Consider the following 12,823-nt stretch of genomic DNA (forward strand, 5'->3'; position numbering starts at 1 on the left):
CTGCCTAAGGGAGGTGCGCGCAGACCGCGGAGGGAACGGGGAGGGAGCAGGCGCAGGAGGGAGGGAATGAGTGCGTGATGAAGGAAACGAGTTAAAGGAGAGAGGGAAAGGGAATGAGGGAGGGAGGGAATGGGGGAGTGAGACAGGGAGAGAGAGATTGAGTGAAGGATGGAGGAAGGGAATGGTGGGATGAGACACAGAGGGAGGAAATGAGAGGGAGGAAATGAGAGGGTGGGAGGAGAGAGTGAAGGAGGGATTGAGGAAAGGGGAGGGAGGAAATGAGGAGGGAGAGAGACTGTGAGGAAGGGCAAGAGGGAGTGACCCGGGGAATGAGGGCAGGACCGAGGCAAGGGAAGAGTCGATGGATTCAGACGCCGCGACCCTCGGCAAATTCACTTATTCCTTGGTTTGTCTCCGCCAGGTGCCAGGTGCCGCGCTAGTGCGGGGACTCACAGCGCAGCGCGGGAGGAGGGCCGCCCCGGCGCTTGCTACCCCGCCCGGCAGAGCACCGACGGGCCCGCTCTGCGCCTGCGCAGTTGGTCCCACGTGACGTAGGCCCTGCCCCCACAGGCACCGCACGCCCCGCCTCCCGCCTCCCGCCTGCCACCTCCCGCCTGCCGCCTCCCGCCTCCCTCCTGCTGCGAGTGAGGCCTCGGCTGGCGGCGGCACCAGGTCAGCTGCAAGGCGTGGGCCGGGCGGGCCGGGCGGCGGCGAACGCGGGTGGCGGGCGGCACGCAGGCAACGCTGGGCCGGGGGCAAGCCAGCGGCGCGGAGTCCGGGGGGCCGCGGGGGCGGGGGCGGGGAGGGCGCGGGCCGGAGGCACGGGGGCGGCGACCTGAGGCGAGCTAGCGGCCTGACGTGGCGGGGACGCTGCCGGCGGGATCCACGGGCGCGTAGAGGCCGGGAGCGGGGACCAAGGTGCGAGGCCTCTTCCGCGCGGTTGCGGGCGCGCCGGGATCCTTGCCCTCGCGCGGCTGTGTTGACCGCGGCCGGTCGGAGCGCGGCCTTCCCGGCCGCGACCCTCCGCGCTGCGCGGGCGGCCCTGCAACAGGCGGACGACTCGGGGCCCGGCCTGACGAGTCTCAGTTCCTTCGGCCGGGCCGGGGGGCGGTAGGAGCCCAGCCTCGCCGTCTCGCCTGGTTTCCTGAGAGGAGCCAGAGATCGCGCTGTCAGTGCAAAATCACCAGAGTGCGGAACGTCGGCCGCCAGCTCTGACCATTTTAGATCCGGCGCGGGCCGAGCCGAATGGATCGGGGGCGGGCAGCGGGGTGCCTCCACCTAATAATGCCTGGGCTCCTCTCTGGGCGCCCTCGCTCCGGGCCTGGGCGCGCCGAGGGCCTCGGAGGCGGCTCTCTGGGAAATTCTTCAAGAGCGCACCCTTTGGAAGGCTCCCCCGCTGGGAATAAGGACCCACTCCCTCTCCTCTACCCGAGCCGCCCCCTTTGCCTTTGTGGTCGGCCTTGCTTCATTCTCCCAAGGATTGAGTTTCTTTGAGGGGACACTGCTCATTCGGGGGCCCCACAGAGGACTCAGGGTATTTACTCAGTAAAATGTCCGAGTCCAAAGTTGCTCTGAAATGATTTGGACTCTGCCATCCATGACTTCATAAAAATTCATTTTGTGGGCTGGGCGAGGTGGCTCACGCCTGTAATCCCAGCACTTTGGGAGGCCGAGGCGGGTGGATCACAAGGTCAGGAGTTCAAGACCAGCCTGGCCAAAATGGTGAAACCCCGACTCTACAAAAAAAACAACAAAAAAAACCATTTTATGACCTTCAGTTTGTACCTATGTGGGGCATAAAGCTTTCTTTCCACTCCCCCCTAAAACTTCGAACAGCACAGAGGGAACTTGCTTTTGATGACTAGAATTGGGCTTATGCCACTGGGGAAGAGCTTCAGGCTAGCGTAGCCCTGTGTCAAATGAAAATGGGGTCTGGCCAGGCGCGGTGGCTCACACCTGTAATCCCAGCACTTTGGGAGGCCGAGGCGGGCGAATCACTTGAGGTCACGAATTCGAGACCAGCCTCACCAACATGGTTAAACCCCGTCTCTACTAAAAATACAAAAGTTAGCTGGGTGTGGTGGCCTGCCTGTAATCTCAGCTACTCGGGTGACTGAGATAGGAGAATCCCTTGAACCTGGTAGGCGGAGATTGCAGTGAGCCAAGATCAGGCCACTGCACTCCAGCCTGGGAGACAGAGGGAAACTCCATCTCAAAAAAAAAAAAAAAAACACGAAAATGGGGCTTGGGCATGGTGGCTCATGCCTGGAACCCCAGAGCCTTTGGAGGTGGAGATGGGGGGATTGCTTGAGCTCAGGAATTCGAGACCAGCCTGGGCAACATAGGTAGGGAGACCCCATCTCTACAAAACATACAAAAAATTAGCCTGGCATGGCGACTAGCAGCTGTAGTCACAGCCACCCAGGAGGCGGAGGTGGGAGGATCGCTTGAACCCAGGAGATGAAGGCTGCGGTGAGCCAAGACCCCACCACTAGACTCCAACCTAGACCATATAGTGGAACACCTTCTTTACAAAGAAAATTTGAAAAATTAGCTGGGCACAGTGGTGAGCTGTAGTTCTAGCTACTGAAGAAGCTGAGATGGGAGGATTACTTCAACCTGGGAGCTTGAGGCTACAGTGAACCTCAGGCCATCTCAGCCCAGATAGCCGGGACTACTTAATTTTTAATTTTTTTGTAGAGAAGACGTATTGCTATGTTGCCCAGGGTGGTCTTGAACTCCACCTACCTTGACCTCCAGTGGCACTGGTATTGCAGGCATGAGCCACCATGCCCAGCTAATTTTTTTTTTTTTTTTGAGATGGAGTTTCGCTCCTGTTACCCAGGCTGGAGTGCAATGGCTCGATCTCGGCTCACCACAAGCTCCGCCTCCTGGGTTCAGGCAATTCTCCTGCCTCAGGCTCCCAAGTAGCTGGGATTACAGGCACCCGCCACCAGGCCCAGCTAATTTTTTGTAGTTTTAGTAGAGACGGGGTTTCACCATGTTGACCAGGATGGTCTCGATCTCTTGACCTGGTGATCCACCCGCCTCGGCCTCCCAAAGTGCTGGGATTACAGGCTTGAGCCACCGCACCCGGCTAATTTTTGTTTTTTTTAGTAGTAGAGATGGGGTTTCACCACGTTGGCCAGTTTGGTATTGAACTCCTGACCTTGTGATCCACCCGCCTCAGCCTCCCAAAATGCTAGGATTACAGGTGTGAGCCACTGCGCCCCCCCCCCTTTTTTTTTTTTTGAGACAGAGTCTTGCTCTCTCTCGAGGGCTAGAGTGCAGGGGCGCGATCTCAGCTCACTGCAACCTCTGCCTCCCTGGTTCAAGTGATTCTCCTGCCTTGGCCCCTGGAGTAACTGGGATTACAGGCGCATACCACCACGCCGATGGGTATTTTTAGTAGAGGTGGGATTTCATCATGGTGGCCAGGCTGGTTTTGAACTCCTGACCTCAGGTGATCCGACTGCTTCGGCCTCCCAAAGTGTTGAAATTATAGCACTGTGCCCAGGCTACTTTGCACACGTATATATATTTTTTGAGCCAGAGTCTTGCGCAGTCACCCAGGCTGAAGTGCAGTGGTGTGATCGCTCACTGCAATCTCCATCCGCCTCTCAGATTCAAGCGATTCTCCTGCCTCAGCCTCCCTCCCAAGTAGCTGGGATTACAGGCATGCACCACCATGCCTGACTAATTTTGTATTTTTTGTAGAGACAGGGTTTCTCCATGTTGGTCAGGCTGGTTGCGAACTCCCAACCTCAGGTGATCTGCCTGCCTCTGCCTCCAAAGTGCTGGGAGTACAGGTGTGAGCCATTGTGCCCAGCCATTTTTTGTGTTTTTAGTAGAGATGAGGTTTCATTATGTTGGCCAGGCTGGTCTTGAACTGCTGACCTTGTGATCTGCTTGCCTTGGCTTCCCAAAGTGCTGGGATTACAGGCCTGAGCCACTGCACCTGGCCACTTTGCACATTTTAACTGTTGCCTAGCTTTCTGTCAAATCACTGTGCCATGACATCTATTCTCCTGAGAGTGGACATTTTGGTGATAGCCAGTGCTTGCTATATATATGTGGTTTTAAACGTTGCACTCTGTGCTGTTCTCCTTCACAGCAGGGAATTGGTTCATTTTTTTGGCATGCCCTCCTTAAGCCCTAGCTGAGTTTCTTAAATTGTGCTTGGTAAATGTGCTTTGCCTGCCCCTAGAAGATGTCTTTTTGTTTGACTGTACTTGTTCTTGCAGTAGGTGTTTAGGGAGTAGCTGCCATTTATCCCTTACCAAGAGAGCAGAGGTCCTACTGTGCTCACAGAAGGTGAGGATCTACCTGGGGGCTTGATGTCTGTTGGGGTAGTCAGTTGCGGAGGCCACCCTCAGAGGAGACCCTCTTGACTCTGTGGCGGTCATGGTGGTGATGAAGCTGAGGCATGGATATATGAGACAAGTGCCCAGAGTCTGTCATTAGCAAGTGGCGGAACCAGCCATGGGGGCTTTTGAGATGTTTGTGAGATAAAGCCTCAGCCCTCAAGAAGCCAGAATCTCCTTGTGGGGGATAAATAGGCAGGTTTGAGTGGTGGGGCATATTCATCATGTTCTCTGTACAACGATGGAGGGAGAAGTGATGGAGCTAGACCTTGACCAATATGGGACTGAGAGAAACAGAATGGCCTAGAGGGGTGACTAAAGGTGTTCAGGGGATGACAGGTATCCCTTTTGGTCTAAGGACTGCTGATGGTGCTGAGTAGGTAAGGCTTGAAAGAGAGCAGCCTGGGGAGGATGAGGCAAGAGGTAGGGAAACTGGTTGGGGCATCATTGCTGTGGTCTGACCCAGAGTTGTGGCCCCAGAGGAGTAGAGGGTATCTGAGATGGAGGCGAGGTGAAGGAATCGGAACTAGGGTGTTCATAGGGCACGTGGGTTAGAAAGGAAAAAATATCATTGAGATATTGAGGCTACCAACATTGAAATGATAGCTGTACCAATAACAAAACTAGACAAATTGGAGGGCTACTAGCTAGACTAGGCACTGAGCTGGAGGTGAAACTGAGAATGCAAACCCTTGGGAAAGAAGCGTGGGCTGGAGCAGGGTGTGTGAGATGAAAGGGAGGGGTCGGAAAAGGGAGAATTATCATAGGGCAGAGTTTCCAGGCAAGAGAGAATCGTAAGAGGTGGTCACGGGGGATACACCTTGGCTCTGGCCATCTCTGGGGCCTTGATAAGAAAGATTAGCCAGCCCAGGGAGGGGGAAAGGAATGAGTGGATGGGTGGGTAGAGGTCCCAGGTCCAGGAGGCAAACTGAGGAACAGACACAGATAACTGAGTATGTTTGATGGGAAACAGTAGGGCATCCAGGGAGTGGGTTAGGGGGTGACCCTGAGCCTCAGTAGTGAAGGAGACCTATTCTTTTTGGTAAGTTTTATATTAGCACCTATTTTTTTTTTGTTCCCATTCACCTAATACACTTACTGTTTTTCATTTTTTCTTTTTTGAGATGGAGGTTCGCTCTTGTTGCCCAAGCTGGAGTGCAATGGCGTGATCTCAGCTCACTGCAACCTCTGCCTCCCGGGTTCAAGGGATTCTCCTACCTCAGCCTCCTGAGTAGCTGGGATTAAAGGCACGCGCCACCACACTTGGCTGATTTTGTATTTTCCATGGAGATGGGATTCTCCATATTGGTCAGACTGGCCTTGAACCCCTGACCTCAGGTGATCTGACCACCTTGGCCTCCCAAAGTGCTGGGATTACAGGGGTGAGCCACCATCTCCAGCCATTTTTTGTTTTAAAGATATATGATCATGGGCCACACATTGACATTTCAGTCAGTGACACATTGGACCACATGAAGGATGATGGTCCCATATTTTTACTGTACCTTGTCTATGTTGACATGCACAAATACTATTGTGTTACAGTTGCTATAGTATTCAGTACTGTGATATTGTGAAATATATATTTGGTCTTGTCTCATTTCTTGGCATACAATTTCTAAAATCTTTGGACTCTCCAAAGTGATGCCTTTTTGCATGCTGGTCAGCAACCCCTACATAGCTTCAGGATGTGGGCTGATCCTTCACAGGAAAGGCCAAGGCAGGTTAAGAGGGTTGGGACTTTCAGCCTTACCTCTCAACCTCTGGAGAGGGGAGAGGGACTGAAGATTAAGTTCATCACCAATGGCCAGTGATTTAATCAATCATGCCTATGTAATGAAGCTTCCATAAAAATTCAAAATGACTGAGTTTGGAAAACAACTGGATAGTTGAATGCATGGAGACTTCTAAAGGGTGGTGTTCCTGGAGAGGGCCTGGAGTCTCTGCACCACTTCCCACATGCCTGGCCCCATGCATCTGTGTCCTTTGTAATACCCTTTATAGCAAACCAGTAAGCATAAGTATTTTCCCGAGTTCTGTGAGTTGCTCTAAAAATTAATTAAACCCAAGAAGGGGGTCTTGGGAGCCCTAATATATAGCCTGTTGGTCAGAAGCACAGGTGAAACAACCTGGGGAACTGAGCCCTCAACCTGTGGGATCTGACACTGTAACCAGGTAGATAGTTTAGAGCTGAATTAGAGCAGGGGTCCCCAACCCCCAGGTCTCAGACCTGTACCGGTCTGTGGCTGGTTAGGAACCAGGCCACACAGCAGGAGGTGACTGGAGGGTGAGCCAGCCTTACCTCCTGAGCTCCGCCTCCTGTCAGATCAGCGGTGGCATCAGATTCTCATACTAGCACAAACCCTATTGTGAACTGTGCATGTGAGGGGTCCAGATTATGCGTTCCTTATGAGAATCTAACTAATGCCTGATAATCTGAGATGAAACAGTTTCATCCCAAAACCATTCCCCCACCCCTTGGAAAAATTATCTTTCATGAAACTGGTCCCTAGTGCCAAAAAGCTTGGGGACTGGTGAATTAGAGGACACCCAGTTGGTATCTGGCAGAATTGATTGCCTGCTTCTTAATGGGGAAAAATTCTCAGACATTTGGTTAGAAGTCTTCTGTGTTGGTTGTTGTGGTATAAGAGGAGAGGAAAAACTGTGTGTTTTTTTGATTCAGAACTACAGTAACATGCTGTACAAGTATGTAGCATGGGAGCATTTTGCTGTACCTTATGGCCTAGGTGTAGAGTAGTTTCTGCCATCTAGATTTGTATAGGTGTGCTCTGTGATACTCACACAATGAGGAAATTGCCTCCAGCAATGCATGTCTCAGAATGTATCCCCAACGTTAAGTGATGCATGACTGGAGGTAATTGGAGAATAAGCATATTTTGGGGAGAGGAAAGAATGAAGTGAGGTGAAGAAGACAGATGTTCATATCTTGTAGCTGGCTATGCTGTACCTACAGAGCCTACAGCTTGGCCATGCCTTACAGTGTGGAACTAGCCACTCCCTGACCTGAGCAGCTGGCTGTCTACGGTTGCTTTTGGTTGGTGCATGGCAAAAATGCATTTGCAGTAGGTTTGTTTTACTGGTTAGGTTTCTGAGGCACCTATTCAAATCAGTTTGCAGTTTTTGAGCATACTGACTCAATTATTAGAAGGTAGCCTTTAATTTAGAAGGCAATGCAGATGAATTTAAATGCATCAGGTTCAATCAAAGTTACTGTGCTTGACGCACAGAATCTCAGTAAAAGGAAGTAGACCCTGGAAATGTCACCCCTTGGCGCCCACCTCCCAGACTCCTGGCTCTGTGTCTCCTGACCACTACTCAGGTCTTGCCATTTTTATGCAACCATTGCTATGGGGAAGAACCTAATTTTATTCATTCTCAATGGGAGGGAAGAAGAACTCTTGAGAACCTGGTGTGTGCTTATGCTTTATATTCATGTTTTACCAATTTTAGAATACCCCAATGGGATGGGTACTTTTATCTCTCTTTTTACAGTTGGGGAACGCCAGGCTCAGGTTGGTTATGTTTTAAGTCTCTGTGGAGTGGGGCTCCAACCCAGGTCAGTCAGTTTCCCCCAACCCTTCTGTTTGACTTTGATGCTGAAGAAGATAAAATGGGATGAAGGGTCTTGGGCAGGATGGGACACAGGTCATCAGGAAGAAGGCCATCAGGAAGTTGGACCAGAGGTGGGAGGGGAGAGGGAATTAGGGGATTTGGGATCAGAGGGAAAACAAATGAGCTTGAGGGAGGCACAGGAGCAAGGGGAGCCACAGAGCTGGCCAGTCTGTATGTGGTGGGGCTGATGCCTAACTGCTCACCCCTGTCCACTCTGTTTTGCCAGCTGACAGGCGGCAGTGGTAAGGGATCTTGTGGCTGTCAGGATGGCGGAGGAGCAGGAGTTCACCCAGCTCTGCAAGTTGCCTGCACAGCCCTCCCACCCACACTGCGTGAACAACACCTACCGAAGTGCACAGCACTCCCAGGCCTTGCTCCGAGGGCTGCTAGCTCTCCGGGACAGTGGGATCCTCTTTGATGTTGTACTGGTGGTAGAGGGCAGACACATCGAGGCCCATCGCATCCTGCTGGCTGCATCCTGCGATTACTTCAGGTGAGTTCGTTAGAATTGTTTGTTAGAATAATAACACAGATAATCCTGGCTCTGCTGGTAAAGGTACTGGTAGTGACAGCGGCTGGTCTCCTGCTCACCTCAGGGCCTCCCCCACTCCTTGTGGTGATGACTTAGTCAACAAGTATGAGAGGCTGAAGGGGTCTTAGAGTTCATTTTTCTTTCAGCCATCCTGTCTCTTGGGCTTGGCTTGGCTTCTCTCTCTCTCTCTCTCTCTTTCTTTCTTTCTTCTCTCTCTCTACACCCCTCCCCTCTCTTCTCCTTTCCTCTAGTCTCCCGTCCCCTCCCCCCATTCCTCTCCTTTTATCTTTCTTTTCCCTCTTCTCTGTATTCTTCTTCCCTTCCTCTCCTCTTTCCTCTCTTCTTTCTTCTCCCCTTTCCTTTTTCCTTTCCTTTCCTTCCTCCCATCCCGTCCCCTCCTCTCCCCTCCCCTTCTCTGCCCTCCCCTCCTCTCCCCTCCGCTCCACTGCTCTGCCCTGCCCTGCCATACTCTCCCTTCCCCTCCCCAAATGCTTGACTGTATTTTTAATACTGCATTTTGTAAAATGAATTTTTAGCTGCAAGTACAATGTCTTGGTATAAAACAGGTTTTCTTTCTGCATTACTCTGGCTTCCATTCCTACTCCCAACATTTTCATTTTGGAAATTTTCAAATCTATGGAAAATTCTAAAGAATAGTATGATGAATAGCCAAATACAATTTTTTTTTTCTTTTTTTGAGATGAAGACTCGCTCTTGTCCCTCAGGCTGGAGTGCAATGGCATGATCTCCGCTTACTGCAACTTCCGCCTCCCAGGTTCAAGTCATTCTCTTGCCTCAGCCTCCCGAGGAGCTGGGATTACAGGCGCCTGCCACTACGCTCAGCTAATTTTTATATTTTTAGTAGAGATGGGGTTTTGCCATGTTGGCCAGTCTAGTCTTGTACTCCTGACCTCAGGTGATCTGCCCACCTTGGCCTTCCAAAGTTCTGGGATTACAGGCATGAGCCACCATGCTCGGCCTACCAATTGTTAACACTTTGCTATATTTCCTTTCTTTATACACACTCACTTTTCCTTTTTTTTTTCTTTTTTTTTTTTTTGAGACAGAGTCTTGCTCTGTTGTCCAGGCTGGAGTGTAGTGGTGTGATCTTGGCTCACTGCAGCCTCTGCCTCCGCCTAGACAGGGGTTTAAGAGATTCCCCTGTCTCAGCCTCCCGAATAATTTGGGATTACAGGTGCACATCACCATGCCCAGCTAATTTTGTATTTTTAGTAGAGATGAGGTTTTGCCCTGTTGGCCAGGCTGGTCTCAATCTCCTCACCTCAGGTGATCTGCCTGCCTTGGCCTTTTGAAGTGCTGGGATTATAGGTGTAAGCCACCGTGCCCAGCCCACGCTCACCTTTTCTTAACACATGATAATTTATCCTGAAGTCTTTCAATATCACCACTTCTCATAATGCCAGCTGGAAGGTTGGAAGGTCCATATAAGCCCTTTTACTTCTCTGGCACCCTGTGGGTACTAAAGCCCAAGTCTGGGTAATTATTGCCGTGCATGCATTATGTGCATAGCTGCGTGATGTTTGTAGTCACTCCTTCCCTAGGCATCCATTTTCTGGCTCACACCTCTCATCCCTCAGGTGTTAGCCTCTGGCCCTCCCACTGAGTTCTCTGGCCCCTCTGGGGTTTCTTATGACTTCCACTGTGACCTCATCCCAACACTTGGCACAGTGTGAGAAACCTGTGGCTTATCTATCTTGTCCACTGGGCTGTAATCTGTCTCTTATCCCTAGTGTCTAATGTGGTTTTCACATATTCAAACAATAGTTGTGGCTTAAATGAATACATTTCTGTGCACAGATAGCAGATCAGTACACTGTTTCCCCCATTGGCTGCACTGCTCTGCACTTGAGGAGGTGGGTGTCACCACCCTTATTTCACATATGTGGCATGAGGCTGAGAAGGACTGAGGGCCACTCATGGTCCCCAGCAAGGTTGTCATGGGACTCCAAGCCTGAGGTGTTCCATTCTAGCTCTGATTCTGTTTGATCATTTTGTCTTCAAGGCTTGGTTGTAGTTCTCTCTCACTCTCTCTCTCTCTCTCTTTCCCTCTCTCTCTCTTTTTTAAATTAGGAACTGTCAAGCAAAATATGTATGGTTTAAGTGCCTCTGTCTCCAGAAAGAGTTTATGAATAATGTGACCCAGTAGTGGTTGGTGCAGACGTGTCCAGGGGAAGCCGAGTTCTTTCAGTTCGCCAGGGAAATTCAGCTGAGGCCTTTAATAAGCATTAAGATAAAATACAGGACAGTAGATAGGGGAGGGGAGCTGAGGGCCCACTGCAGGAGGCTTAGGATCTGTGCAGGAGAGGATGGCCAGAGGCTGCGAAGCCTATGGGATCCCCTGGACTCACCCTCTCAGCCCCTCTTGAGCCCAGGAGTTTTGGACTGCAGTGTGCGATGACAATGGGGTGTCCACACTCAATTTGGCATCAAAATGATCACCTTCCTGGAGCAGAGTTGCCTAAAAAGAGGTGAACCGGCCCAGGTTGAAAATGGACCAGGTCAAAACTCCCATGCTGATGAGTAGTGAGATCATGTCACTGCACTGCAGCTTGAACATCATAGCAAGAGCCTGTCTCTCAAAAACAAAAACCAAAAAACTTTTCCCGGCAGAGTGGCTCACACCTGTAACCCCAGCACTTTGGGAGGCTGAGGTGGACTGATCACCTCAGTCCCAGAGTTTGAGATTCGTTTAGGCAACATGGCAAAACCCTAACTCTACAAAAAATACAAAAATTGGCTGGGCATGGTGGCATACGCCTGTAGTCCCCACTACTTGGGAGGCTGAGGTGAGAGAATTTCTTGAGCCCAGAGGTCAAGGCTGCAGTGAGCCAAGCCAAGATGGTGCCACTGTAGTCCAGCTTTGGGTGATAGAGTGAGACTGTTTCCAAATGAGACTCTGTTTCCAAAAGAAAAAAAAACCTTTTTGAAGAGATGGAAAAGGATACCCAGCACCTGTCCTCCTATCTCCCTGCCCCTCGTCCCATGGTAACCAGTTTTTAAATGTTCCTATGTATCCATACATTTTTCTTTTTTTCTTTTTTTTTTATTTTTATTTTCCCTTCCCTGTGTAAACAAAGTATCCATACATTTAAAAAAAAAAAAATACTAGTCCACAACTCTGAAACCCAAAAAGCTCTGACATTTAACATTGAAAATCTTTTTTTCTGACTACAAAGACCCAGAAGAGACGAAATTGAATATTTTTATTTTTTATTTATTTTTAATTTTTAAATTTTTATTTATTTTTTTGAGGTAGAGACTCTCTCTGTCACCCAGGCTGGAGTGCAATGACATGATCTCGACTCACTACAACCTCTGCCTCCTTGGTTCAAGCGATTCTCTTGCCTCAGCCTCCTGAGCAGCTGGGACTACAGGCGTGTACTACCATGCCCAGCTAATTTTTGTATTTTTAGTAGAGATGGGGTTTCACCATATTGCTAGGCTGATCTCGAACTCCTGACCTTGTGATCCATCCACCTCAGCCTCCCAAAGTGCTGGGATTACGGGTGTGAGCCACTGCGCCTGGCCTATTTTTATGTATTATTTTACTTTTTTGAGTTGGAGTCTCACCCTGTCATCTAGGCTGGAGTGCAGTGGTACGATCCTGGCTCACTGCAACCTCTACTTCCCTGGTTCAAGTGATTCTTCCACCTCAACTTCCTGAGTAGCTGGGACTACAGGTGCGTGCCACCACGCCTAGCTAATTTTTGTAATTTTTGATAGAGACAGGGTTTCACTATGTTGGCCAGGCCGGTCTTGAACTCCTGACCTCAAGTGATCCACCCACCTCGACCTTCCAAAGTGCTGGGATTATAGGTGTAAGTCACTGCGCCTAGCCTATTTTTATTTATTATTATTATTTTTTAGATTAGTCAAGTGCAGTAGTGAGAAGAGGGGAAAGAGAAGAACAAGGATCTGTTACTGACACTGAACAACCAACTGAGATAACTACTTTTGGACCAGCCAAACATCTTAAAAAATCAACTGAGATAACTGCTTTTGGACCAGCCAAACATCTTTAAAAATATTTGGCGTAATCTCGTTAAACCACAGAACCTACCCCAAACTCAATTATTTTCTAGGCTAATTGTGTGTATGCGTGTGTGTGTGTATGTGTATTTTTTTTATTTTTTTTGAGACAGAGTCTCACTCTGTCACCCAGGCTGGAGTGCAGTGGTGCAATATCGGCTCACTGCAACCTCCGCCTCCTAGGTTGAAGCAGTTCTCTGCCTCAGCCTCCTGAGTAACTGGAATTACAGGCGCCTGCCACCAC

At 50.2% G+C, this 12,823-nt stretch overlaps 1 protein-coding gene across 3 annotated transcripts in view; it reads left to right on the top strand.

The window, feature by feature from the left end:
• Positions 1-571: 571 nt before the first annotated feature.
• Positions 572-12,823, top strand: part of KLHL22 (kelch like family member 22) — a 45,051-nt gene continuing 32,799 nt past the window's right edge. The window contains exons 1-3 of one of the 3 annotated variants that reach the window (XM_017512115.2): positions 589-672; positions 4,245-4,314; positions 8,224-8,490. In XM_017512115.2, the coding sequence (XP_017367604.1) occupies positions 8,264-8,490 (227 nt within the window). In that variant the 5' untranslated portion in view covers positions 589-672; positions 4,245-4,314; positions 8,224-8,263. Of the gene's footprint in view, positions 673-4,244; positions 4,315-8,223; positions 8,491-12,823 lie in introns of all 3 variants that reach the window. The other 2 variants (XM_017512116.2, XM_017512113.2) reach the window with 2 other exon arrangements.

Source organism: Cebus imitator, unplaced genomic scaffold (assembly GCF_001604975.1).
Source record: "Cebus imitator isolate Cc_AM_T3 unplaced genomic scaffold, Cebus_imitator-1.0 Scaffold461, whole genome shotgun sequence".
Lineage (NCBI taxonomy): Eukaryota > Metazoa > Chordata > Mammalia > Primates > Cebidae > Cebus > Cebus imitator.